The sequence below is a fragment of the Amblyomma mixtum genome, chromosome 10 (genome assembly GCF_055824585.1).
Source record: "Amblyomma mixtum isolate Tamu chromosome 10, ASM5582458v1, whole genome shotgun sequence".
In the NCBI taxonomy this organism is placed as follows: domain Eukaryota; kingdom Metazoa; phylum Arthropoda; class Arachnida; order Ixodida; family Ixodidae; genus Amblyomma; species Amblyomma mixtum.
This window is the reverse complement of record NC_143021.1, coordinates 59,423,053-59,449,672: the sequence shown is the minus strand read 5'-3', so window position 1 is coordinate 59,449,672 and position 26,620 is coordinate 59,423,053. Positions and strand designations below refer to the sequence as shown.

Genomic DNA, 26,620 nt, shown 5'->3' with positions numbered 1-26,620 from the left:
CGTAATGTTCAGCCAAACACGTTTATGATCCATTATTATTCAGGTCACTCGAAGCTGTTCCGGCGATGAAAGCACAGCTACAATGTCCGTTTATAAATCATTAAAACGCGTTGGAGAAGAGAGAATTGACAGCAAGCGCAAAGAAAGTAACCCAAGCGCGCTGTTGAACTTTCTCAAGTCGGTCTTTTCAAAAAAGAGATTTTTTTTTCCTGGAAACGAATTGGCATTGCCATCCTTTCCAGTGGAAATCTGGAATACAGGGTCTGTTCTGAAAGTAGTAGGACTGGTTTTTTCCTGGGCGAACGGGCGGACGAGAGGTGGTCTGCGCGTGCAGGTTCGTTGAAGGGGGATATTGGGAATGCTGAGGAAAATTGGCAGTCGGCTCTCGGCCATTGAAGAGAGGAGGTCGTTTGTACTGTGAACCCCTGTCGAAACATCTCGTCACGCAGAATCATCGAGCGTTTACTGGATCAGCGATGCGCGATCAAATTTTGAGTAAATCTTGGTAAAACGGGCAAAGAGATTCACAACATGATTAAGGAGGCCTACGGTGAAGCTTCCTTGGGTAGATCAGGTGTTTTTTGAGTGGCACAAGCTGTTCCGAGAAGGTAAGGAAGGAGTGGAGAAAGACGACCGCTCCAGACGCCCTTCGACCAGCAAGACCAACGAAAATGTGCAGCGAGTAAAACATTTACTTAACAGTGATCGTAGAATGAGTACCAGAATGATTGCTGATGACTTGAGCATTCCTCAAACCCAAGTTTTTGAGATCGTGACAGAAAACTGATCCATGAGGAAAGCGTGCGCGAAGTTGGTGCCGGGAGTGTTGTCAGAGGAGGAAAAGGCCAACCGGTAGGATCTTCTTCATCATGTGAATAAGGACTCCGATTGTTTGCCCAGCACAAGGCGGCAACGCTTCCTCAGCCCCCCTACAGCCTCGACTTGGCCCCGCCAGATTTTTTCTATTCCTGAGAATAAAATCGACGCTCAAGGGGGACCATCACGAATTGGTAGAGGTGGTTGAACAGGCCGTGACGAGGGAGCTAAACAGCATTCCGGTCCAGGCGTTCCTGGAGGCGTACGAAAACTGGAAAACTCATTGGCAGAAGCGTGTAGGTGCGGAAGGGTGCTACCTTGAAAAATTGTAATCGTTTGTACTATTCTCTTCAATAAATTTTGTTTAAAAATTGAGTCCTACTACTTTCAGAACAGACCATGTATACCCAAAATGACAGGCTTCGTGTAAAACATACGTTGCACTTCGAAAAATATTTCAAACGCGGACAGAATTGTAGACGCCCCCGAGCATCAAAGGGTTACAACAAAAGTCCTTCCCAGCACCAAGTGTCCTTCGTGTTGGTTTTGCGTGGTGGACTTGAAAGAGCGCCGCGGCACAAGGTCTAAAAAGATGGCAGACGGAAGCGTAGAAACGGACATGACATAGCACAGAACTAACAACTGGTATTTATTTGGCTTTCTGTACACACAAATACGCGGAAGGCAATCGAAAAAAATTAATGAAAACCACTTCAATGGGCACACTCATGCACCAGGAACCTTGCAAAACATCATCGGCTATGTCATACAGTTCAAGAAACAAAATTGTTTTCCCGACAAAGAAATCGACGGGGCACTCATCCAGCTATAACACTGCTTCTTGATCTTTGTGACCTGAATCATTTTTCAACACAGCCGATGTTTATTTCTTGCATCAACTCGACAACTTTCGAACTGCGAGATGCACTTGCAGTCATGATAATGGACGCTAAGGTTACGGGAATGCCATTTTCTACATTGCTGCGGTGCAGCCCGAGCCTAACATTTACGGACTGCCCCGAATGACCAATATAAATACTGTTGTGTAGGAGCTGAACGGAATAAAGAAGATTTGCTTGACACTTAACAAATTTCTGTTCAAGCTTTTTTTTTTTACTCGGGTATTGTTTTCCAAGGGTTGGCGCGCATAAACAAACTTGCTAGCTTCCCCGGAGCAGGAAAAACAGCGTTCACTCCAAGCCTTTCTCCAACTCTGTAGAAATCATGTCAGATTTTATAAATGTAAGAAATTACTGTTACTCCCTTTCTAGCTTCACATTCAAGGCTGGGGGCGACAGTTGGCTGAGGTCTACCAAAAAAAAACCAGCAAAGCAAATGGTCAGAAGTTAGTTTCTCCGAAAATGCGGCTTCCCTGAAGAAGCTAAAAACACAAGACTTATTAACACACTGCATGATCTCTTAAAACAGTGTTGGCTGAAACGAATGTATTCGTGATAAAGGTGATTAAACTACTTTTCCTAATTTTTTCCGGCTTCACACAAGAGAATAAGACGTGGTTAACCGTAAGTTCATCTCTGCTTTATTTGCAAACATTTGTCCTGGTTTATTAGCAGGCAGGAAGTGTGTGGGTGACCCATACGCCCAGGCGTTCGTTAATGCGTTAAGCGATTGTTCCGAACTCATAAATAAAGTAGGAGTCCCGTTTCTCTAGTTCCAAGTAGTTGTTGAAACCACCCATCAAGACAGTTAATTTAAATGCGTCAAATGCGTGTTTTTCCTCATTGTGTGTTCTAGGGCGTGTTGTATTCCATCCGCCCCTTGCAAAGCCCGTGCAGACCTCCTGAGTCCCGGCTTGAAGTGCCTCGGCTGTTCCTACCTATTCGAATCCTTTTCAAGCTTCCCCCCCATGCGCTTACGCAGATCTCTTCATCTCACACCGCGCTCTTCCCTCCCCCCCCCCCCCCCCCCCCCGCCGCCCCCCTTAACCACCTTAACGAGTGCGGCACAGTCAAAGAACCCTCGCTTGAGCAATCCCGGCATTCACATCCCTTGGAGAGGGCTGCGTCGGGCTGGTTGGTTCATGTTGAATGGTATGACGAAAGAGCGATGACGGACGGGACGGAAGACGGACAGTCGGAATACTCTGTCTCTTCTTCTTCCGTCCAGTCCGTCAACGTACCATTCATATTCCCTCCCGAAAGTCGCATGTGTTTCCGTTTTTTTTTTCTGGGCGTGTGTGCGTGTATGTGCGTTTAAAGCCCACGTGTGCCTAGTTAAATCTCAAAGTGCCCGCCTCCGCACTTTCCAGATTTGTTTCACTGTATTTTGTTTACTCGTTTAGGTTGAGCACACGCAAGTTCATCTCAAATCTATCTTGTGCTTCGGCCACTGTCTGTTTCTACAGAGTTTACTAGCTGGCGCTGTCTTGCGAATCAGGCCTCCATCCATTCTTCCCTCCGGCTTTTTTTATCCACCATTCTTATGGTATCTATCCTTTTTCCCTGCGACCTTAGACGTGGGCGGCGAGCGACGACGCTTATTCCCCCTCTCCTTTCCCGTTTTTTTTTATTTTCTGTTCTCTTTTGAGCCATTTCTATTTTCCGTATCGTTTGCTTGTTCTGGGGCATGTGTCGGAAGTATATATATATATATATATATATATATATATATATATATATATATATATATAGGTACAGTATTACGACAACCGCGACTGTTCTTTTAACGTTTATTTTGCCAACAGTTTCGGGAATGGTATTCCCTTCGTCAGGGCAGGCTTACAATGAATCCGTTTCGTCAATATAAGGACACAGAACAAGCGAGGAGGTATAATCTCCGCCCTCTAAACAAACTTGAGAATGAGGGCAGGGGACCGTATAATAGGCAGTACGACAAGTCTCAAACGGGCCGCGGCTGAACAACAACCAGGAAAAACAAACGGGGAGGTGGAAATGGTAAAGTAGTAGCAAAGAACGAGCCTGAACAGCACAGCGATAGAAGGGGCAAAAGAGCGTTAGACCCGGCTCTCGGCGCACACGGAAGCCGCTACCCCCCCCTTCCGCCCCCCCCCCCCCCTCCAAATACGCGCACACCCCCGCAAGACGCCGCCGGGTCCGAGCGGGCGGCCCGTATCAGGTATCCTGAGACGCTTGCAAGGGACGCGTTCGAGAGACGGCCAACACACACTTGTTAACCGCTGCAACGGCAACTTGCGACTGTGCCCTCTGCGTATTTTTGCTTCATTTCGTCGCTTTGCTCTGCTGTCGGGCCTTTCTACCAGACAATCTGGCGCCCCTTTTCCCATAAATATACTAGGCGGTCCAAAACCGTGTCCCGCAGTGAGCTTCCCGTGAAAAAACGGCGTCCGTCAGGTAAAATACTGAGCTAGCCCGAGCGCGTAATGGGAACGCAAAGATGAATTTGGGGGGAACAAAACAAAAAAAGGGAAGAGCAGAAAAAAAAAAATTAGCTCTAGAAATGTTTAAAGAAAATGTAACACAGAAAATGTTAACGCACACACAGGAAGAGAAAAGCGAAAAAGAAAAGCTTCTGATTAAATGTGGCGCCAAACAAGTATGACATGGTGATAGCACTTTGATAAAGTTTGGCGCAGTGCATGTGGTTTCGAGATCTGCATGCACACGCAGGTTAAATCATTCTGAGATTATCGACTTGAGTCGATTTTGGTGTAAGTAAATAACAAATGACAAGAAATATGTAGAAAAATGAAAATAAAAATGGCACGGAGAATAAAAATAGTTTAGTTTAGTTTATGGGGTTTAACGTCCCAAAGCGACTGAGGCTATGAGAGACGCCGTAGTGAAGGGCTCCGGAAATTTCGACCACCTGGGGTTCTTTAACGTGCACTGACATCGCACAGTACACGGGCCTCTAGAATTTCTCCTCCAAAGAAATTCCAGCCGCCGCGGCCGGGATCGAACCCGCGTCTTTCGGGTCAGCAGCCGAGCACCATAGCCACTGAGCCACCGCGGCGGCTGGAGAATAAAAAATTTTGAGCACAAGAAGTTATACAAAAGTTAATACATGTGTGCGGAAAACGCGAAAGGTCTATATATATATATATATATATATATATATATATATATATATATATATATATATATATATCTGTTCCGAGGAAGGCACTATGGACCAGCTTATATAAGATATACTTATAAATTAGTCTAAAACAGGTTTGAAAACCTAAGTTTAATGACGTCTCGACTGGAGACCAGTCTTCTTCAGAATGCCACATGATTGTTCCAGACCAGAATTTGTAGGGTTGAAAAACGGATACCACAATGCGCCCGCGGTAACCCCTACTCCCTCTCCCCCCCCCCCAAAAAAAAAAAAAATCTTCACAAAAATGGCATCTACGCGCCTGGCGCATGATGAGCCATAGTTCAGAAGGGTGTCCAGTAGAAGTACATCGGGCATAGCACAAGATGCCGGAAAACACACACGCACAGCACAAAACGCTGGAACATACATGCACACATTCCAGTGGACTTCCCGATAAATTCATTGTGCGTAGCACGTCATCCCCTGGTCAGAAAACACGTTTTAGAGCGCAGCTCTTTGGCGTCCGTTCCTGGGTTTCGCGTCGGCGTCGGCCTCGGAACCAGCTCCGCCCCCAATGTCACGCTTTTCAATTGGTCGAAATGCTCGTGACGTCACAGTGCGCGAATTTCAAATGGGGCCAATTGTACTTTGGCTAGTAACCATGCAACCAATCAAAGGGATCGTATAGTGATGCTGCAACTAAGTTGGACTGAGTTTAGTTAATTGCTTAATTAATCAATTAGCCTAATTAATATAGAGAAGAATGAAGAGGTCCGAAGAAAAGAAAAGAAAGAAAGACGCGCGCCGCAGCGACAACAGCGTCCGCGGAAGGAGACGCTGCTGAAAAAAACAGATAAGTACGAAGCCGCGTTCCCTCAACCACCACGCACTTCCCCACACAGTAAGACGTTGTTCGTTTCATATACGTTGTGTCGAACATCCTAGACAGTTCCAACAATTGACAGGTTAATGACAGAACACGATGGATAGAAATACAATAATATAAATATGAAATAGCCTAATTAACCTTTCTAGTTAGACCGCATAAATCAATAAAACCGAGAACGAAATTGGTCGAGTTGGGGAATCGAACCAGGGTCTCCGGAGTGCGATACGAGCACGCTAGCCACTCCGTAATGCCAGCTGAATGGTTTGGAATGAACAAAGGCGCGTCTAGCTAATACGGCGTCTTCGTTCACTCTCATCTTCCCCCTTTCCCTTACGGCGAGGTGCAGGTGTCCACCCAGATATGCGAGAGAGATACATTTCCTTTCCTCAAAAAATAAATTTACCGTCCAGCAAGGCGTACAGCCGAATTGGCGATGGCGTTCTGTGGACTCCCTGGCAGCGTTGCAAGACGCTGTCGCGTTCCACTCTTACAGGCGAAGCTTAACATGTTAACCACACATCAGTAACACACGCAGACAGCCAATGGACGCGTCATTCGCTGGCAGCACTTGATTCATCATTCACAACCACATTCGTGACAGAATGCTGTACTAAGGCTTTCGCCTTGCACCACTTTAGTCGCCAAAGTGACTCCTAATTTTAGAGCGCAGCTCTTTGCCGTCCGTTCCTGGGTTTCGCGTCGTCGTCGGCGTCGGCCTCGTAACCAGCTCCGCCCCCCTTTCATCCCCCCAGCGCTAGCAGGGACCGACTGATAACGACCGACTGATACCGCTGGATGCCGCTGACGCCGCTAGAGAGTCAAGATAACGTGACTGCATAGAACACCGTCGCCGCCATGCAGAAAGAGGAGGAAAGGGTCCCCCCCCCCCCCCCCTGTTCTTGTGTGGCGGATAGGGTGCTCTTCAGTTGCCGACGCGCCGGTTATTTCACGTAGGCCCCGGCACGTCGACGAATACGTGACCACCTTCCCACGGCTAGACCTGGTTCTTAGCGCTGCGGAAGCGAGGGTATCATATTGTTTGTGTCGGCATCGGCGGCGTTGTCCCTGAAACCAACTCCGCAGCTGGGGTTGACTCACTATCGAAAAGGTGAAACAGCTTATTTGCTGCGCTCAAATTTCGCATTAGGAAGTAACGTAATCGTCGGTAATTTTTTTCTGATCTCATGAGTGTTGCTTAGATAGAAGAAAGGGCATGCATCAGACAGAGAGGCATTCGGAGTAAGGAATGAGAATAGTGGTCTAGTTTTCGTGGAAGAGCTAACTAATCAGAAAGGGGATATGGGTCTTCGAGTCTGTAGTAAGCCAAGGCCCGACGATTATGTCCATTGAGTGATCCCGAACCTTAGCTAGAAGTTGTGTGTTTGACATCTTTACTGCAGGCATGTGCAATATCTGGCCAAAGGCGTGGTGAGGGATGGGGGAACGAAATGAGGAGGTCTAGCAGGCAGCACCCTGCACCTTTGTGACCTTGCTTCCTGATGCACCCAATATACGTGTCTTGAGGCATCGCGTCAACCTCAGCCAGTCATTCACCTAAATATGGCAGTTAAGATGGAAATAGGAGGCGGCAAAAATGTCCGTACAAAAAAAAATGTCCCCGGAACATACATCCCCGGAAAAAACGTCCTGATTTAGGAAGAAGGAAAAAATGACCCCAAACGGGTGACATCCAAGTATCCAGGAGAAAAACGGCGCAAAAAAACGTGGACAAAAGGGAGACAAAAACGACAGGACCAGCTCCGACTTGCAACAGAATTTTATTTCGCGCCAAGCCCGTCTTTATGTAAGCCAACACGCCGTAACATCCGTGTAATCACACGCTGGTCCTGTCGTGTTTGTCACTCTTTTGACCACGTTTTATTGCGAAAGCAATACTGCTCGCAGTTAGAGCCGTTCAGCGTCGTCCCGGCGGTGTTACCACGTTTGACCTTTACCATGACCTCCGCTGTGATCTCACGCCAGACGGAGAGACACAGAGCCCCAACTCGTCTCGTCGGGGTCGTCCCAGCGTAACCACGGTGCGCCGAGCAGCAGCTGCGCTCCGCTGCCGCGAGAAGGCGCTCGCTGTGATGACGTCACGGATAGATGATAGCCTGTTCGTGCTTACCCAATGCATAGAAATAGCTAAGACGAAAAACAGACCTCTGTTTTCAGCCTTTCTGTACATGAGCGGTGCATACGATAACGTGAACAGGGAACTCCTGTGGAGCTTATTGAAAGATTTAGGTATCGGTCATGTTGTAATTAATTTTCTACAGCAAATCTACCGAGATAATGAAGTTGAATCATATGGGAAGGGAAAAAAAGCACCAGAACTGAGGGGGTGCACAAAGAATTAAGGCAAGGTTGTCCTCTATCACCGCTGCTGTTCATGCTCTACGTGATAAATATGGAAAGAAGGCTAGAAGAAAGTAATCTGGGTTATAATCTGTCGTACAGATTAGCGGGGATGTAGTTGAGCAGCGACTCCCGGGTTTAATGTATGCGGACGATATTGTACTGTTAGCAGATAGCCAGGAAGATTTACAGACTTTGGTTAATTGCTGTGGAGACGAAGGAGACGCTCTAGGATTCAGTTTTAGCGCAACTAAATCACGTGTGATGATTTTTAACGATACAACTGATCAGGTGCTTACAATACAAGGCCACGAAATACCCGCAGTGGCCGAATACAAATACCTCGGGGTATGGCTAAACAAAGGGCAGATTTAACAATACTGCAGACTGGGCGAGTTGGTTAACATACATCTTGAAAAATTTAGCGCGACACACAAGGACCGAAAGAGTAGACGACACGAGCGCTGACTAACAACTGGAAGTTTATTCGAAAACACGTAGAATTATAAAGGAAGAAAGTGGGATAAAATCGTTGGTCAAAAACCAAAAGAAGAAAACTAAACACAACAGTCACCGCCAGCTCCTGCTATCAAGACGCAAAGCACTTGTCCAGATAAGCTACCTCTTTTTCCCGTATAGTAACGGACGGTTTGGCCACGCACGTGTTATGAGCCTTGGCGATGCTATATGCCTCGTAAATTTCCCTACACAACACGTTGTCATTCTTGTACTCAATCGTAGTGTTGTCAAGGATCGGCGAGCACTTGCTGGTCCCGAGATCCTTGCACTCACGGCAGTGCAAAACAAGGTTCGAAGACACCGGTTTCCTGCAGTCCAGTGAATTCTTGTGCTCCTGCAGCCGCACATTGATGCACCTGCCCGTTTGGCCGTAATACACCTTCCCGCAGGCCAATGGCACCTTGTACACAACCCCCTTTTCGCAGGCGGTGAAATCGCTGGCATGACTGGCAGTACACTCCCGCGGGGATTTTCGAGACAGTGTCTTGTCTAGCCTGTTCCGAACTGCCGCGCACACTCTCCCGACCTTGTTATCAGCTGAAAAGACCAGCTGCACATCATGCTTAGCTGCAATCTTCCGTAGTCGATGAGACAGCCCGTGTATGTATGGCATACATGCAACCTTCTGGCGTGGCCGGTCCGCTGGTTCCTGAACCGAGGGGAAAGCCTCGCGCTTCAGTTTTAGCAATAGTCGCTCCGTAAGCCGGGAAAGATGCTTTTGAGGGTAACCAGCTTCTTGTAGTCTGGCCACTTGCCTCAAAAAACCTTCCTCAAGTCGGTGGGGACACGACTGCCTCAGGGCTGTGGTCATACCGGACATGGCTATGCCGTCCTTGACAAGTCTTGAATGCTGGGACTGGAAGTTTAGAAGGGGCTTCCCCGCCTTTGGAGCATACACCCAGCAAACATGCTGATTGGTTAACTTCAACTCCAGGTCCAAAAACCGGATACAACCGTGTATGTATGCCATACATACACGGGCTGTCTCATCGACTACGGAAGATTGCAGCTAAGCATGATGTGCAGCTGGTCTTTTCAGCTGATAACAAGGTCGGGAGAGTGTGCGCGGCAGTTCGGAACAGGCTAGACAAGACACTGCCTCGAAAATCCCCGCGGGAGTGTACTGCCAGTCATGCCAGCGATTTCACCGCCTGCGAAAAGGGGGTTGTGTACAAGGTGCCATTGGCCTGCGGGAAGGTGTATTACGGCCAAACGGGCAGGTGCATCAATGTGCGGCTGCAGGAGCACAAGAATTCACTGGACTGCAGGAAACCGGTGTCTTCGAACCTTGTTTTGCACTGCCGTGAGTGCAAGGATCTCGGGACCAGCAAGTGCTCGCCGATCCTTGACAACACTACGATTGAGTACAAGAATGACAACGTGTTGTGTAGGGAAATTTACGAGGCATATAGTATCGCCAAGGCTCATAACACGTGCGTGGCCAAACCGTCCGTTACTATACGGGAAAAAGAGGTAGCTTATCTGGACAAGTGCTTTGCGTCTTGATAGCAGGAGCTGGCGGTGACTGTTGTGTTTAGTTTTCTTCTTTTGGTTTTTGACCAACGATTTTATCGCATTTTCTTCCTTTATAATTCTACGTGTTTTCGAATAAACTTCCAGTTGTTAGTCAGCGCTCGTGTCGTCTACTCTTTCGGTCCTTGTGTGTCGCGCTAAATTTTTCAAAAAAAAAGGGCAGATCTACATGAAAAAGCATGAACAGGCTCTTAGGGCAAAAGGACGAAGAGACGCCGGGATAATGAAACATACGGCATTATGGGGGTGCAACAAATATGAAGTACTAAGAGGTATTTGGAAAGGAATAATGGTGCAGGGACTTACTTTCGGCAATGCGGTTCTGTGCTCAAGGGCAGAAGTGCAGTCGAGATTAGACGTAAATCAGAGAGCTGTTGGAAGATTAGCACTAGGTGTCCACGGCAAAAACACAAACCAGGCAGTACAAGGGGATATGGGCTGGGCATCGTTCGAAGCACGGGAAGCTAAGAGTAAGATGCTATATGAAGAACGCCTCAGGAAATTGGACGATAACAGGTGGGCAGCTAAGGTATTTGAATATTTATACAGAAAGAGCGTTGACTCACAGTGGCGGAAAAGAACTAGCAAACTAACCAGTAAGTATGCCGGTCATGAGGACGGAGAAAGAAAGAGCATTAAACGACAGGTTAAAAACGCGGAAGTTAAAAATTGGATGAATTCAGGGGCAAAGAAACATAGTGTAGAACTATATCGATACTAGAAAAGCCAGATCAGGAAAGAATTTTTCTATGATAACTCAAGAGGCAGTGCCCTACTTTTTGAAGCTAGGTCAGGGTGTCTCAGAACGCGCAGCTACAAAAAAATTTAACGAAGAAGATGACACATGTGCCGTGTGTGGTAGTTCTGTGGAAACAAATGAACACCTCATTATCAAATGTGATGGCATCCATCCGCATGTCGATGCAGGCGCAGTCACTCTTCCTGAGGCCCTAGGGTTTAAAGATAACAATGGTCATGTAAATAAATCTGCAGTGGAAGTTAGCAAAAAGCGATTGGAGGATTGGTGGCTGAAAAGCAGAGATGTGGCATAAGGTTAGAATTGTAGGAAACTGTAGGTAAAGATGATGGCGATTCTTAAAAAGAATTGCAAACACAGTAAACAAAAAAATAATAAAGAAAAGCTGAACATGGTGCCAATTGCCACCACCCCGTTTCAAAGGGGGCGCTCCTATCCATCCATCCATCCATCCATCTATCACGACAGACGGAGAGAGACAGAGTCGCGGTCGTCCCAGCGTAACCACGGTGCGCCAAGCAGCAGCTGCGCGCCGATGCCGCGAGGAAGCGCTCGCTCTGATGACCTCACGTCAGACGGAGAGAGACAGAGCCGAATGAATGATTTAATGGATGAATGATTTAATGGATGAATGGATGGGTGAATGGATGGATTGTGTATGGATTGATGAATGAATGAATGAATGAATGCATGAATGAATGAATGAATCATTCGATGGAACGACGGACGGACGGACGGATGGATGGATGGATGGATGGATGGATGGATGGATGGATGGATGGATGGATGGATGGATGGATGGATGGATGGATGGATGGATGGATGGATGGATGGATGGATGGATGGATGGATAGATGGATCGATGGATGGATGGATGGATCGATGGATGGATGGATGGATGGATGGATGGATGGATCGATGGATGGATGGATGGATGGATGGATCGATGGATGGAAGGATGGATGGATGGATGGATGGATGGATGGATGGATGGATGGATGGATGGATGGATGGATGGATGGATGGATGGATGGATGGATCGATGGATGGGTGGATCGATAGATCGATGGATGGTTGGATGGATGGACGGATGGGTGGATCGATGGATCGACGGATGGATGGATGGATGGATCGATCGATGGATCTATGGATGGATGGATGGATGGATGGATGGATGGATGGATGGATGGATGGATGGATGGATGGATGGATGGATGGATGGATGGATGGATGGATGGATGGATGGATGGATCGATGGATGGATGGATCGATGGATGGGTGGATCGATAGATCGATGGATGGTTGGATGGATGGACGGATGGGTGGATCGATGGATCGACGGATGGATGGATGGATGGATCGATCGATGGATCTATGGATGGATGGATGGATGGATGGATGGATGGATGGATGGATGGATGGACGGACGGACGGACGGACGCACGGACGGACGGACGGACGGACGGATAGATGGATGGATGGATGGATGGATAAATGGACGGACGGACGGACGGATGGATGGACGGACGGACGGACGGACGGATGGATTGATGGGTGGATGGATGGATGGATGGATGGATGGATGGATGGATGGATGGATGGATGGATGGATGGATGGATGGATGGATGGATGGATGGATGGATGGATGGATGGATGGGTGGGTGGGTGGGTGGGTGGGTGGGTGGGTGGATGGATGGATGGATAAATGGATGGATGGATGGATGGATGGATGGATCGATGGATCGATGGATGGATGGATCGATGGATGGATGGATGGATGGATGGATGGATGGATGGATGGATGGATGGGTCGATGGATGGATGGATCGATGGATCGATAGATCTATGGATGGATGGATGGATGGATGGATGTATGTATTGTCACGTTGTAGTGACGGCAGTCCAGCGGTCAGGAAGACACCAGAAATACTTGCAAACGAAGCTCTTTATTTGGGCTGACTTGCGCCCGCAAAAGAACTGACTCACTCGGTGGCGGCGTAAGCAACAAGCGTGCTCATCAATCGTCGAACTACGAATGTGCGCCGCTCGCGGCATCGCTCAATTTAAAGCCGGCAAGGAAACTTCCAGATAACAGCTCAAGATCATCTACGGTAATCTGGAAAACCCTAGACGCAGCCTTTCATGGCTGCGAACAATCGAGATTAGTCTGGTCGCTTATCGCGCCACGAACAAAAGTGATAACGACCCTTTCCTGCTGCCTTGAGCGTGAACGAACAAACACTGCAATGATACGTGGCATTATCCCCCTTCCAAAGAAGAATCGTCTCGATGCTTTAAAATGAAAATAAACACGGACAATGAAAACTTCCAGTCCTTTAGCGTTCATAATATGGCTTCAGGCGTACGACATGTACGACTTCCGGGCGTGTGCGGCGTCGCTGAGATGCTGTCGTGCCGTCGGGGATGACTTCGTAGTCGAGGTCACCGATGCGACGGAGAACCTTGTACGGGCCAAAGTAGCGTCGCAGCTACTTTTCACTCAATCCACGGCGGCGAACTGGCGTCCATATCCAAACACGATCACCTGGCTTGTAATGCGTGTCTCGTCGGCGCAGATTGTAGCGTCGGGCGTCGGTGTGCTGCTGGTCTTGAATGCGAAGCCGCGCAAGTCTTCGGGCTTCCTCGGCGCGATGAAGGTAGGCGGCGACGTCGAGGTTGTCTTCGTCGGAAACGTGCGGGAGCATTGCGTCGAGTGTTGTCGTGGGCTTCCTGCCGTATACCAGCTGGAATGGGGTAAACCTGGTTGTCTCCTGGACGGCAGTATTATAAGCGAAGATCACGTAGGGCAGAATGGAGTCCCACGTCTTGTGTTCGGCGTCGATGTACATGGAGAGCATGTCTGCGCTGGTCTTGTTCAGACGCTCTGTGAGTCCGTTGGTTTGTGGATGATAGGCAGTGGTCCTCCGATGACTTGTCTGGCTGTAGTTTAAAATGGCTTGCGTCAGCTCCGCTGTAAACGCCGTTCCTCTGTCTGTGATAAGCACTTCCGGGGCGCCGTGTCGCAGGAGAATTTGTTCGACAAAAAATTTTGCGACTTCTGTTGCGGTACCATTAGGCAACGCTTTTGCTTCTGCGTAGCGGGTCATGTAGTCGGTGGCCACGATGATCCACTTGTTTCCTGATGAAGAGGTCGGAAAGGGGCCGAGGTGGTCCATCCCTATTTGCTGAAAGGGCTTAGTTGGCGGTGGTATGGGGTTCAGGAGCCCGGCTGGTCTAGTCGGAGGCGTTTTGCGTCGCTGACACTCACGGCACGTTTTCACGTAATGGGAAACGTCGGTAGCTAGCCGTGGCCAATAGTACTTCTCCTGGATGCGGTGCAACGTGCGAGCAATCCCGAGATGTCCTGCAGTCGGCTCATCATGGCATGCCTGCATAATTTCTTGCCTGAGATTTTTGGGCACGACAAGAAGATGCACTCTCCTGATCGGCGCGAAGTTCTTCTTCAGGAGGACATTATTGTGAAGGACGAAGGACGACAGTTGCCGCTTGAACGCTCGGGGAGGCGATCCGGTCTTGCCTTTCAGATAATCAACTAGGCTTTGCAAGTCAGGATCCGAGTGCTGCTGCTGCGCGAAACTGCTGGCGCTTACCGGTCCTAAGAAAGCGTCGTCGTCTTCCTCTTCGGGTGCTGCGTCGACAGGAGCTCGTGACAAGCAGTCTGCATCGGAATGCTTGCGGCCAGATTTGCAGACTACAGTTATGTCGAATTCTTGAAGACGCAGGCTCCAACGAGCAAGGCGGCCGGAGGGATCTTTCAAATTCGCCAGCCAGCACAGAGCATGGTGATCGCTCACGACCTTGAATGGTCGTCCGTATAGGTAGGGGCGAAATTTGGACGTGGCCCAAATAATGGCGAGACATTCCTTCTCTGTCGTCGAATAGTTGACTTCGGCTCTCGACAGTGACGGCTAGCGTACGCGATAACTTTCTCATGTCTGCCATTTTTCTGAACGAGGACCGCTCCTAAGCCCACCCCGCTTGCATCGGTATGAACTTCGGTTTCGGCGTTTTCATCAAAGTGCACGAGCACAGGAGGGGACTGTAAGCGGCGCTTCAGCTCGTTGAAAGCTTCCTCTTGTGGCCTTTCCCATTTAAAAGGCCCGTCAGCCTTGGTAAGTTGAGTCAAAGGTTCAGCGATGCGCGAAAAGTTCTTGACGAATCGTCGGTAATAAGCGCACAATCCAAGGAATCTGCGTATAGCCTTCTTGTCATTAGGCTGTGGAAACTCTGCGATCGCAGCCGTCTTCTAGGGGTCTGGGCGAACTCCATCCTTGCTTACGACGTGACCAAGGAACAGCAGCTCCTCGTAGGCGAAGTGGCACTTCTCTGGTTTCAGTGTCAGGCCTGAAGACTTGATCGTTTCCAGCACTATCCGAAGCCTTCTGAGGTGGTCTTCAAAGTTTGAGGAGAAGACAACAACGTCATCTAAGTAGACTAGGCAAATCTGCCACTTCAAGCCTGCGAGCACCATATCCATTACTCGCTGGAACGTCGCTGGGGCAGAGCAGAGGCCGAATGGCATCACCTTGAACTCGAAGAGTCCGTCTGGCGTGATGAACGCAGTCTTCTCGCGATCTCTTTCGTCGACTTCAATTTGCCAGTAGCCGCTCTTCAGGTCCATCGATGAGAAGTACTTAGCGTTGCACAGCCGGTCCAGTGTATCGGCGATGCGGGGGAGGGGGTAGACATCCTTCTTCGTAATGTTGTTCAGGCGGCGGTAATCGACGCAAAAGCGAAGGGTGCCGTCTTTCTTTTTCACTAGAACGACCGGTGCTGCCCAGGGGCTCCTCGATGGCTGTATGACGTCGTCACGAAGCATTTCCTCAACTTGCTTGCGGATAGCTTGGCGTTCTAGCGGCGATACGCGGTAGGGGCTCTGTCGCAGTGGTCGTGCGTGTTCGTCTATGACAATGCGGTGCTTGGCAAGCCGGGTTCGTCGCACATTCGATGCTGATGAGAAGCAATCGGTGTACCTTTGAAGAAGACTGCGTATTTGGTCTTGTCTGCTTCGGGGTAATGCCGGGTAGATGTCGAACGTGGGTTGATGGCCTTGGTCAGATAGTTCTGCGGGTTGGTCGGGTAGGGCAAATACGCCTCTGATGCCTGCCAGCTCGTCGAGGAAAGCGATCGTCGTACCTTTGTTTAGATGCCGGTATTCTTCCGTGAAGTTGGTTAGCAACACCTGGGTTTGGCCATTTCGGATTTCGGCAACTCACCTCGCGACGCCCAATCCTCGATCCAGCAGTAACTGGGTGTTCCCCTCGATAACGCCTTCGGCACTTTCGATGTCTCCAGTACCTATGCCGACGAGAACACTTGATCGGGGCGGCACGCTCAATGCTTCATCGAGGACGTTTAAGGCAACGTGATGAGTCGCGCCCGTCGCAACAGGTATGGCTTTTTCCGTGGAAAGCTTGATCGACTTAGAACGAAGGTCGATGATCGCCCGATGTTCGTTCAGGAAGTCCATTCCCAAAATCACGTCTCTTGAGCATTGCTGTAGGATCAGGAAGGTTGTCGCATAGGTTCTCCCATTTACAGTAACTCTCGCGGTGCAGCGTCCTGACGGCGTAATCAGGTTGCCACCTGCGGTGCGGATCAGCGGGCCATCCCAGGTTGTTGTTACCTTCCTGAGTCGGACAGCGAGTGGGCCACTCATGACAGAGTAGTCAGCTCCCGTGTCCACCAAGGCAGTAACCGCGTGACCGTCCACCACAACTTCAAGGTCACTTGTTCGCGTTCTCGTATTGTACGTTGTCTTCGGTGTCCGATCCCGGCTTCGTCGAGCAGTGAGGCTGCGGTGGGCGTACTGCGACGTTACTTCACTGGGCAGCGGTAAAAGCTTCAAGTCTGGCCGCGTCGTCGTCGTCGTCGTCGTCGGTGTCGTCGTCGTCGCTGTCCTCGTCGTCGTCGTCGGTGTCGTCGTCGTCGGTGTAGTCGTCGTCGGGGTCGTCGTCGTAGTTGAGGCATGGTCTTGAGTACTCGTCGATGGAGGATCTGTGTCATTGCGCATAGAAGCAGCCTCACCTCCAGAGGCTGCTTTATTTAGTTTAACCTTCGGGGGCTGGGGGAGCGTCCACGCACTGCTTAGCCTCGGCTAGGAGATACAAAGCGCGGGGACGATGGCGACGGGGAACGTGATAGGCGGCTCGGCGATGAGTATTCTTCCCGACGCAAAAACTCCTCGATTTCGGCTGGTCGCTGGCCGGGTCGGGGTCGTGGAGCGTCGTAAGAGAACCCTCGGATGCCCAGTCTCCTGTATGGGCAGTGCCGGAGGACGTGACCGGCTTCGCCACAGTGGAAGCATAGTGGGCGGCGCTGGTCGGGAGTTCTCCACGCGTCGCATTTCCTCGGCTGCGCGCGTCGCTCGTAGGACGGGCGGGTTGGGGCGAGTGGGCGGCGATCCAACGCAGCTGGCTGAGGGCGGTAGGGGCTTGGGTCCCGTCGTCGAGGTTCAGGACGGCGCACAGCTGCGGCGTAAGTCATGGCTGGGGGCTGCGGAGGCTGCGTGGGTGTCGGCGTCACACCCAAGGCCTGTTGAACCTCGTCCCGGATGTCGTCAGTGAGCGATGAAAGTTGCGGCTGCGTTCCCGTTGGCAGCAATCGTCGGAGCTCCTCTCGCACAACTTCACGTATAAACTCCCGCAGGTTATCGTTGTTAGCGGTGTCCATGCAGCTTGCTGACAAAAAGCGCTGCTGGCGGTCATATTGGCGGGCTCGGGCGTCAAGAGTTTTCTCCATTGTGGACGCCTCTTCTACGAATTCCGAGACGGTTTTCGGTGGGTTGCGAACGAGGTCGGCAAATAGTTGCTCTTTAACTCCTCGCATCAGCAACTTCACCTTCTCTTCTTCCTTCATGCTCGCGTCGGCACGCCGGAAGAGACGCTTCATTTCCTCAGTGTACACAGCAACTGTCTCGTTTGGGTGTTGTATGCGAGACTGTAGCAGCTGCTGGGCTCTCTCCTTTCGCACGACGTTCGTGAAGGTCTTTAGAAGCTGCTGTTTGAAGGTTTCCCAGTTCGTGAGGTTAGCTTCCTCATTCTCAAACCAGACTTTTGCTGGTCCCTCCAAGGCGAAGAAGACGTATCTAAGTTTCGTGGCATCGTCCCAGTTGTTGAAGATAGCCACACGGTCGAACTGCTCCAGCCATTCTTCGGGGTCGGCGCCAGGCGAAGCGTCGAAGGTTGGTGGCACCCGGGGCTGGTGAAGAATGATTGGAGTCGTCTGGGGCAAGCTCATGGTAGACGTTGCGGCTGGCTTCCGCTTCCGGGTAGGGTCCGGCAGATTCCCGAACTCTGGTGCGTCCCCTTGCAGGCGTCGGCTAGCGCGGTGGACTGGACTCAGGTCCTGCGGCTGATGACTCAGAGGGCTGGCGTCACGGCTTGTAGGGGGTGTCCGGTACATGGAAGGCTACCCCACACCTCCACCAGATGTCACGTTGTAGTGACGGCAGTCCAGCGGTCAGGAAGACACCAGAAATACTTGCAAACGAAGCTCTTTATTTGGGCTGACTTGCGCCCGCAAAAGAACTGACTCACTCGGTGGCGGCGTAAGCAACAAGCGTGCTCGTCAATCGTCGAACTACGAATGTCCGCCGCTCGCGGCATCGCTCAATTTAAAGCCGGCAAGGAAACTTCCAGATAACAGCTCAAGATCATCTAGGGTAATCTGGAAAAACCTAGATGCAGCCTTTCATGGCTGCGAACAATCGAGATTAGTCTGGTCGCTTCTCGCGCCACGAACAAAAGTGATAACGACCCTTTCCTGCTGCCTTGAGCGTGAACGAACAAACACTGCAATGATACGTGGCAGTATGTATGTATGTATGTATGTATGTATATATATATATGTGTGTGTGTGTGTGTGTGTGTGTGTGTGTGTGTGTGTGTGTGTGTGTGTGTGTGTGTGTGTGTGTGTGTGTGTGTGTGTGTGTGTGTGTGTGTGTGTGTGTGTGTGTGTGTGTGTGTGTGTGTGTGTGTGTGTGTGTGTGTGTGTGTGTGTGTGTGTGTGTGTGTGTGTGTGTGTGTGTGTGTGTGTGTGTGTGTGTGTGTGTGTGTGTGTGTGTGTGTGTGTGTGTGTGTGTGTGTGTGTGTGTGTGTGTGTGTGTGTGTGTGTGTGTGTGTGTGTGTGTGTGTGTGTGTGTGTGTGTGTGTGTGTGTGTGTGTGTGTGTGTGTGTGTGTGTGTGTGTGTGTGTGTGTGTGTGTGTGTGTGTGTGTGTGTGTGTGTGTGTGTGTGTGTGTGTGTGTGTGTGTGTGTGTGTGTGTGTGTGTGTGTGTGTGTGTGTGTGTGTGTGTGTGTGTGTGTGTGTGTGTGTGTGTGTGTGTGTGTGTGTGTGTGTGTGTGTGTGTGTGTGTGTGTGTGTGTGTGTGTGTGTGTGTGTGTGTGTGTGTGTGTGTGTGTGTGTGTGTGTGTGTGTGTGTGTGTGTGTGTGTGTGTGTGTGTGTGTGTGTGTGTGTGTGTGTGTGTGTGTGTGTGTGTGTGTGTGTGTGTGTGTGTGTGTGTGTGTGTGTGTGTGTGTGTGTGTGTGTGTGTGTGTGTGTGTGTGTGTGTGTGTGTGTGTGTGTGTGTGTGTGTGTGTGTGTGTGTGTGTGTGTGTGTGTGTGTGTGTGTGTGTGTGTGTGTGTGTGTGTGTGGGTGGGCGCGCGCGTGTGTGTGTGTGTGTGTGTGTGTGTGTGTATGCACGGACGGATGGATGGATGGATGGATGGACGGACGGACGGACGGACGGACGGACGGATGGATGGATGGATGGATGGATGGATGGATAAATGGACGGACAGACGGACGCACGGACGGACGGATGGATGGATGGATGGATGGATGGATGGATAGGAGCGCACCCTTTGAAACGGGGTGGTGGCAACTGCCACCATGCTCGGGTTTTTTTCCTTATTTTTGTTTAACCGACTTGTTAATTCTAATTATAGTTCGCCATCTTCTTTCACTACGGTTTCCTACACTTCTAACTTTATGTCACCTCTCTGCTTTTTAGCCAGCAAACCTCCAATCACTTTTTGCTAACTTCCACATCAGATTCTTATATATGACCATTTACATGACCAAGGTGGGCAACCTGGCACCCAGCGGTGGCCTCGCTACCCTGCCCCATTTTTCGGTCACAGTGCCAACCACCCCGCTAACGACGATGACGCCGATTTTCTGCATATCGACAGCAGGCTATCGCGTTTATATAAGTTGCTTATAACAGCACCTAAACAGCCGAGTTGGTTAACATTTTTTTAGGGGCAAGAGCGCGAAAAGCGTGGACGAAATGGAGGAGAAACACCCGTCAACACTCATCCTGTGCTTCCTCTCAATTTCGTCCCCGTCTTTCTCCCTTTTGCCCCTGAAATGGTCGATCTGTCGCTGCCGAATGTCATGAAGTTATATGTATATTATTCTCTAACGCATCATTCGAAAGAATGAAACACGCAGGAAAAAATTGGGAGCCTATATTCTTTCAAACTCTGTCTTTCTAGCGCTACCCGACCCACGTGAGAATCTAACCATGCGTCCTTTCTGGCAGAACACTCATGAGCACCGTTTGGAGTCGATCTGTGTATTGGGGGAAGACTTCTTTGTGAGGCCGATTGAGGGTATCGTCATTATTCCGATATCGCAGCGTTTTTCCACCGTTACCCGCGCTTTAATCCAAAGCGGTTGTTGCCGTAGTGGAGGGGAAACAAGTTTTGTTATGCATATTATTTTCCACACAGCGCATCATGCGATGTGGTATTGTATTTCAACTTTTTTGCAAGCTCAGAACAAACCATTTCAGATCGTGAGAGCTCTCTGAAATGGCCATCTAATATAATTGAAGCTTTAGAGTTACGCGCTCGTCTTCCTTCAATGTTCACACGAACCCTGTAAACATATTCAATAGACCTGGGTCATCAGTTGATGAAGTGCATTTCTTCAACCTTTTCTCCAAAGACGACTTTGAGCAAGTTGCACGCTTACCGGCGTGTTCTTGATGTGGATGAGAGGTCCATGTAGTGGGCAATCTCCTGGGTAATCCTTCTGGCAGTCATCACAATCTGGACAAGGAAAATACAATATTCTTTCTTAGAAGGAAGAGCCGAGAACACAGCTGCTAAAAGTGTAAAAATAAATATTCGTTCCACATGCTTGTGCACAGCTCAGCACTTGATTGTAATAGAGTGCCACATAAACGCCATGAATAAACAACACACAGTTCGCGCTTTACTCCCGGCTTGTTGGCGTTTCATTTTCATCATCTGAGGAAAGTAGTACTTTAAGCGAAGGAGATGAGTCTGCCGAGAGTGTAAAAAAGGGGGACAAATAAACGTGCTTGATACGCTTACTTCACTACATCCCCCCTAAAACCTCTAAGCGCAAGTAAATGGCGCGAATACGAAGTGATGCTTCATGTATGTGCTAGCTACATTAAAGTTTTTGTACGCTAGGTTTCTACTCCGCTCTGAGCCTCCGCGCCACGCACCATATTCCAAACACAGTCTTGGCTATAATCTCTCAGGCCTCACAATCTGCTGTTGAACAGCAAAGTAGGCCTCTGACAGCAAGCACCCTTAAAGCCCAAAGGGCCTTAAAAGCCTAGGAAAAAGAGTTCTCGCTATGCAGGGGTTAAGAGCCTAACGGGCGTCTTATATACTCTGCTGAACGGCTGAGAATTGAAGGCTTTTGAAAGTAGGTGAGGTGCATAAGTCTTTACAGAGAACGCCGGTTCAGGAAAGAACGAGCGCACAGCACTCCACTTCTGCGTTTAGTCCGGTAAGTTCACACGCTTTACAAATACAAAAATTGTATAGACAAAATTTGGTGCGAAAAAGCAGTGTTGCATAAACTAAGACCAAGTAAAGTACACGACCAAGAACTAAGCACAAATAAAAACAACCGACCAACGCCCATCCTCAGATGCAGCGAATCTGAGCGCGATTTTATAGTGTGAAATGCGCTTGCGGGGCCCTTTTCACCCCGCAAAAGCGAAATTCGATGCCCTTGAGAGTCTTCTGTTCCGTGCTAAAAGAATCCTGTTGAAGAATTAAGCCAGTGACGGAACGTACCTGAGAGATTATAGTTTCCTATGGACATCTTCACTCCAGGATGTTTTAAGGTTATAAATTTGAGGATTAAGAATGCTGCTTTGTATTTCCTATCCCTTGCAGATTTGAAGCCTGCAGACGAATAAACAATTTATCTTCTTTAAAAATTCTTTAAAAAGGTCTTGCGCATGGTCGGAGGTTTTCGCAGAACTTCAGATCGCCTCTTTGTCGTTTCTTTCATCCTAACCCTCCACCTTGACTCGTACTTTCCTCCCTGAATCTACTCTTTCCCCTCCTTTCATTCTTAAGTACGCCGCCGCGGTGCCTCAGTGGTTATGGTGCTCGGCTGCTGGCCCAGGAAACGCGGGTTCAAAACCCGCCGCAGCATTCGCATTTCGGAGGAGGCACAATGCTAGAGGCCTGTGTGCTGTGCGATATCAGTGCACGATGGAGGACCCCGAGTGGTCGAAATTATGCAGACCCCTCCACTACGACGTCCCTTAGAGCGTGAGCGGATTTAAGACTTCAAACCCCAATAAACCATCAATCATTTTTTGAGTGCGAAAGCACTTCTTCATGAGGTGAAACAGTCTCACCGGTTTGTGTGAAGCTTGACACTGAGGGTTACGTTGGGCAAACCATAAATAAAATAAATATTGCGGTAACTGGAATTCAAACCCGCGGCAGCGCGGACAGATCATCTTCGCTGGCCACTGCGCGGGAGCACTAGGCTATCTCTCACTGTGCATTGCACATCGTGTTCTTTATCAATCTATATTACTATCAAACTAAAATTCGTGATTTCAGCTTTCTGGTGGTACTGACAGAAAGATGTGCACTGCATACGTTAGCATGAACAACGCTTTGGCAGGAGCACGGAACTACAGAAATGCACGTTGGCATTGGCAACATCGCTGCAGAAACGTCGCACTGGAGCATAGGTCGCCGGCCTATTTTGGCACTGAGGATGAAAAAGTTCAAGACGCGCTTAAATTGGCTCTCTGCTCCAGTGGACAGCGCAATCAGGCTTTCAGATGCGAGGCTGTGGTGTTCACCTGCAAAAAATATGCTTTCGCACAATATTTCGTAATTAGAAATGCTAAACCACCCGCAATTTTTTTCACTATGCTTAATTTTTCGTTCTCCCTTGACCGTTAGCTTATAGTTCTTCCTTTTTTGCCCTCCAAATCCTGCTATATATTCTCAGGAACCGTTGACTTCCGCATTTCTCCCCCTCGCCACACCTCCTTTCACGTTTTCACCCCATCCGCCCCCCTTTTCGCTTGTTCCTTTAATTTATGTTATTTTTTTGCCCCCATGTATTTTGTTCTGCCATGCTGCTTAATTCCTTCATCCGAGTTTTTCAGCTCAAAGCAGCCAGTCATACCATGCCACCTGCCGCAGCCGGACCCACAGCCTTTTAAGCCCACGTTCACTGTCTCTCCACTGCACACCCGAGGATTCTTTTCAGGCGAGCTGGACTTTTTCTTTTCACAGGTTTGCCAGTCAACCGGTTAATCCACTTAGCAGCCGGCCCTATTGAAAGAAAGTGAGCGTGAATTTGCACACGAAGTGTGATTTGTGTGCGATCACGTATATTTTGCACAATAACTCTCAGAAGTTGTGCGTGAACATAAGCTTGTTGCTTGTGTTCAGCTTGGACATGCGCGTGTATTCAGCGTGGATACATATCCACGCACACCCCATCGGGGACATACGCGTCATACAAGCATTGACTCTGTGTGGACATCTCTCCACACAGAGACTCTGCGTGGACATCTGCAAGCTGAGGGAGGGCTTGCCGAAGCTGTGCGTGCTGAGCAAGCTCACATAGGTTGTGCGTGGCCATGTGTGTGTTTTCGTGCTTTGTAGCAACTTGCCAAGACTGTACAGGCCCGTTAAATATGAAAGCATACAAAGTTTAGGCATTCAGTTAATGGTTACTTCTCAATAATGAGCAACAAGCACACGTTTTGCTGTTTTATAATTTTCATCTTGGCGCATAGTACCCCTTAATCTTTATCAACGTCAGCAGAGAAATAACCAAAAAATTATCTTTTAGCGCTAAATAGTTGTTCCCTTTGATACTGCAGGGACCTGTACATGAAAACATGCACACTGAGATGGGCCTTCTTTAACATTGCAAGTTCATTATAAAATAATGTATACAAAGCAAGCTGCTAGTGACTCATACAGCATCCTTTAGTTCTTCCTTTGACCAGCACTGAAAGTTACAGATATGTTATAGATGCATGACCAAAGCCATCCAGACCGCTTATGTTGTTGGCCGTCATGTACACGACCGCCACATTTCGAAATCAGAAGCAACACAACCATTTGTTATTTGCACTCAAAAGGAGTCAATACACTGGAATAACTCTGAAAGGCCAACAATGTTTCTTAGGTGAACCAAACATGCTAGGGTATATAACTAGGTTCAATCAAGCATGACCTGTATAAAGCGAATTGTGAGCTGTAGCAGGAATGCTAGAGGCAATTTCCAAAACTTCAATCATTAGCATAAAATTTACAAACACTTAAAGAGGCCGTGGGTCAAGATTCACCCTCCCTATCCTAACACCCTTCCCACTTCACGCCCTCCTCTTCTCACTGAGGTTTCCTGCTCAGAGTGAAGTCCCTATTTAAACCCCACCAATGACCAGCACTTTGCCCAGACGAAGAGAAGTCGTTTTGTCGAAACCATTAGCAAGCACCCTGAGGCTTCCCATCCATTGTTCACTTTGTGAGCGTCAGGAAACGATCTGCCTACCGTCTCTCTACATGTTGACGTTGAAGTGTCGTTGCGGTTTTCGAATTGAGTTTGCTTCAGGCGAATGGTCTTACACACGCACACGCACACGCACACGCACACGCACACGCACACACACACACACACACACACACGCACGCACGCAAGCACGCACGCACGCACGCACGCACGCGCATGCAGACGTGGGTTCGATTCCGGCCGCGGCGGCTGAAATTCGATGAAAGCGAAATTGCAGAGGCCTGTGTGCTGTGCGATGTCAGTGCACGTTAAAGACCCGGAGGTGGTCTAAATTACTGGAGCCCTTCACTACAGCGCCCCCGTAGCTTTAGTTGCTTTGGGACGTTGTACCCAAATAAACCAAACCAAACACAAACACACGGGGGCGCGCGACCGCAGCAAGACGCTACTCGGAACAGTGTAGGACGAACTATCTAGTTTTTTGTAGGAAAGAAAATGGCGCAGTAACTGTCTCGCTTCTTGGCGGACACCCCAATCGCCCCGCTGCATCGCAATTTTCCCCACCGCGGTGGCTGAGTGGTTATGGCGCTCGGCTGCTGGCCCAAAAGCCGTGTGTTCGATCCCGGTCGGTGCTGCTCAATTTCGATGGAGGCGAAATTCTAGAGGCCCGTGTACTGTGCGATGTCAGTGCTCGTTAAAGAGCCCCAGGTGGTCGAAATTTCCGGAGCCTTCACTACGACGTCCCTCATAGACTAAGTCGTTTTGGGACGTTAATCCCTAATAAACCAAACCAATAAATCAAGCATCACAATTTTGATATGAATTTAGGGAATGAATGCATTGGAAGGTGCATATGTCGTCAGTTCAAACTCTGTTGCAACTAGCGTGCAGCTATACTGGCACCTGTAAGCTATATGCAACGAGAAAACGCATGGCACAACCAAGAACACTGTACGACAAACGGGTGCGTCAATATTCTGGTAGGAATGGATGGATGCACGTACGGACGGGCAGACCGACGGGATAAGAGCATCGCCTTTGAAACGATGTAGTGGCAGTTACCAGCAAACTCATAAATTCGTCAAAGAATCGCCATTTTCCTGAAAAACACTTTCAGTACCACACATCTAACCTTATACGTCACCTCTCTGCTTTTGAGCTGTAAATCTTTCAACCGCTTTGTAGCGAACGCTACACTAGGCTAGCAGAAGCGCATTTCGCGGTGCCTACCAAAGGCCACTATTGCGCATGCGGCGTTACGATTGGAACCAGTACTATGGCAGCCATGGCGCCACCCGGACTGTCAATCACAAGAAAAGAAAAGAAATTTGGCGTCTAAGTGGGAATCGAACCCGGGCCGCCGGCATACGAGACGGGGACGCTGCCAGTCTTCCAGGAGACTTCTTTTTTTGGTCTTTATTGCCTGTTTTGAGAGATTACAACAGACCACAAACATGTGTTCTGCGCTGCACTCTCAGACATCAAGACCCGACCTGTGTTTCGCTCACGTGAGCAAATCAGACCTGTTTCAAGGAGTACAACTCTCCCATCCACTCGATAAGTTCACCTCCAAAACATAGCTCCCTGTGCACTTCACGTACCTTAAATAAGCTTCCTTTTTATTATTTACTTCTTATTTACTGATATCCTCAGGGTGGCAACATTAAAGAGGAGAGTGAGTTAATACAACGATATCGCTAAACACAGCGATAATTTCAGAAATAACGTGAATGTCACAAATAACGCGAATGTCTGTAATATAAGTGTAACAGTGTAGAGTGTGCGGGCATACAACAGGATGAATGATTACAACCTAAGAGACAGTTTCTAATTCTAATGTCACATGTCACAGTACACAGAGAGCAGTAAAAATACAAATGAAAGAAACTAGGGAGGTGATCCGTTACACCGTAAAAACTTGCTAGTAACTTGGAGTAATCTCAGACACAC

General features: G+C 49.1%; 1 protein-coding gene across 1 annotated transcript in view; it reads right to left on the bottom strand.

Moving 5' to 3' along the window:
• LOC149325895 (histone-lysine N-methyltransferase PRDM9-like) overlaps positions 1–26,620 on the bottom strand; it is a 176,711-nt gene that overhangs the window by 87,712 nt on the left and 62,379 nt on the right. The window contains exon 7 of the mRNA XM_089562818.1: positions 20,879–20,955. Within this exon, the coding sequence (XP_089418944.1) occupies positions 20,879–20,955 (77 nt within the window). The remainder of the gene's footprint in view (positions 1–20,878; positions 20,956–26,620) is intronic.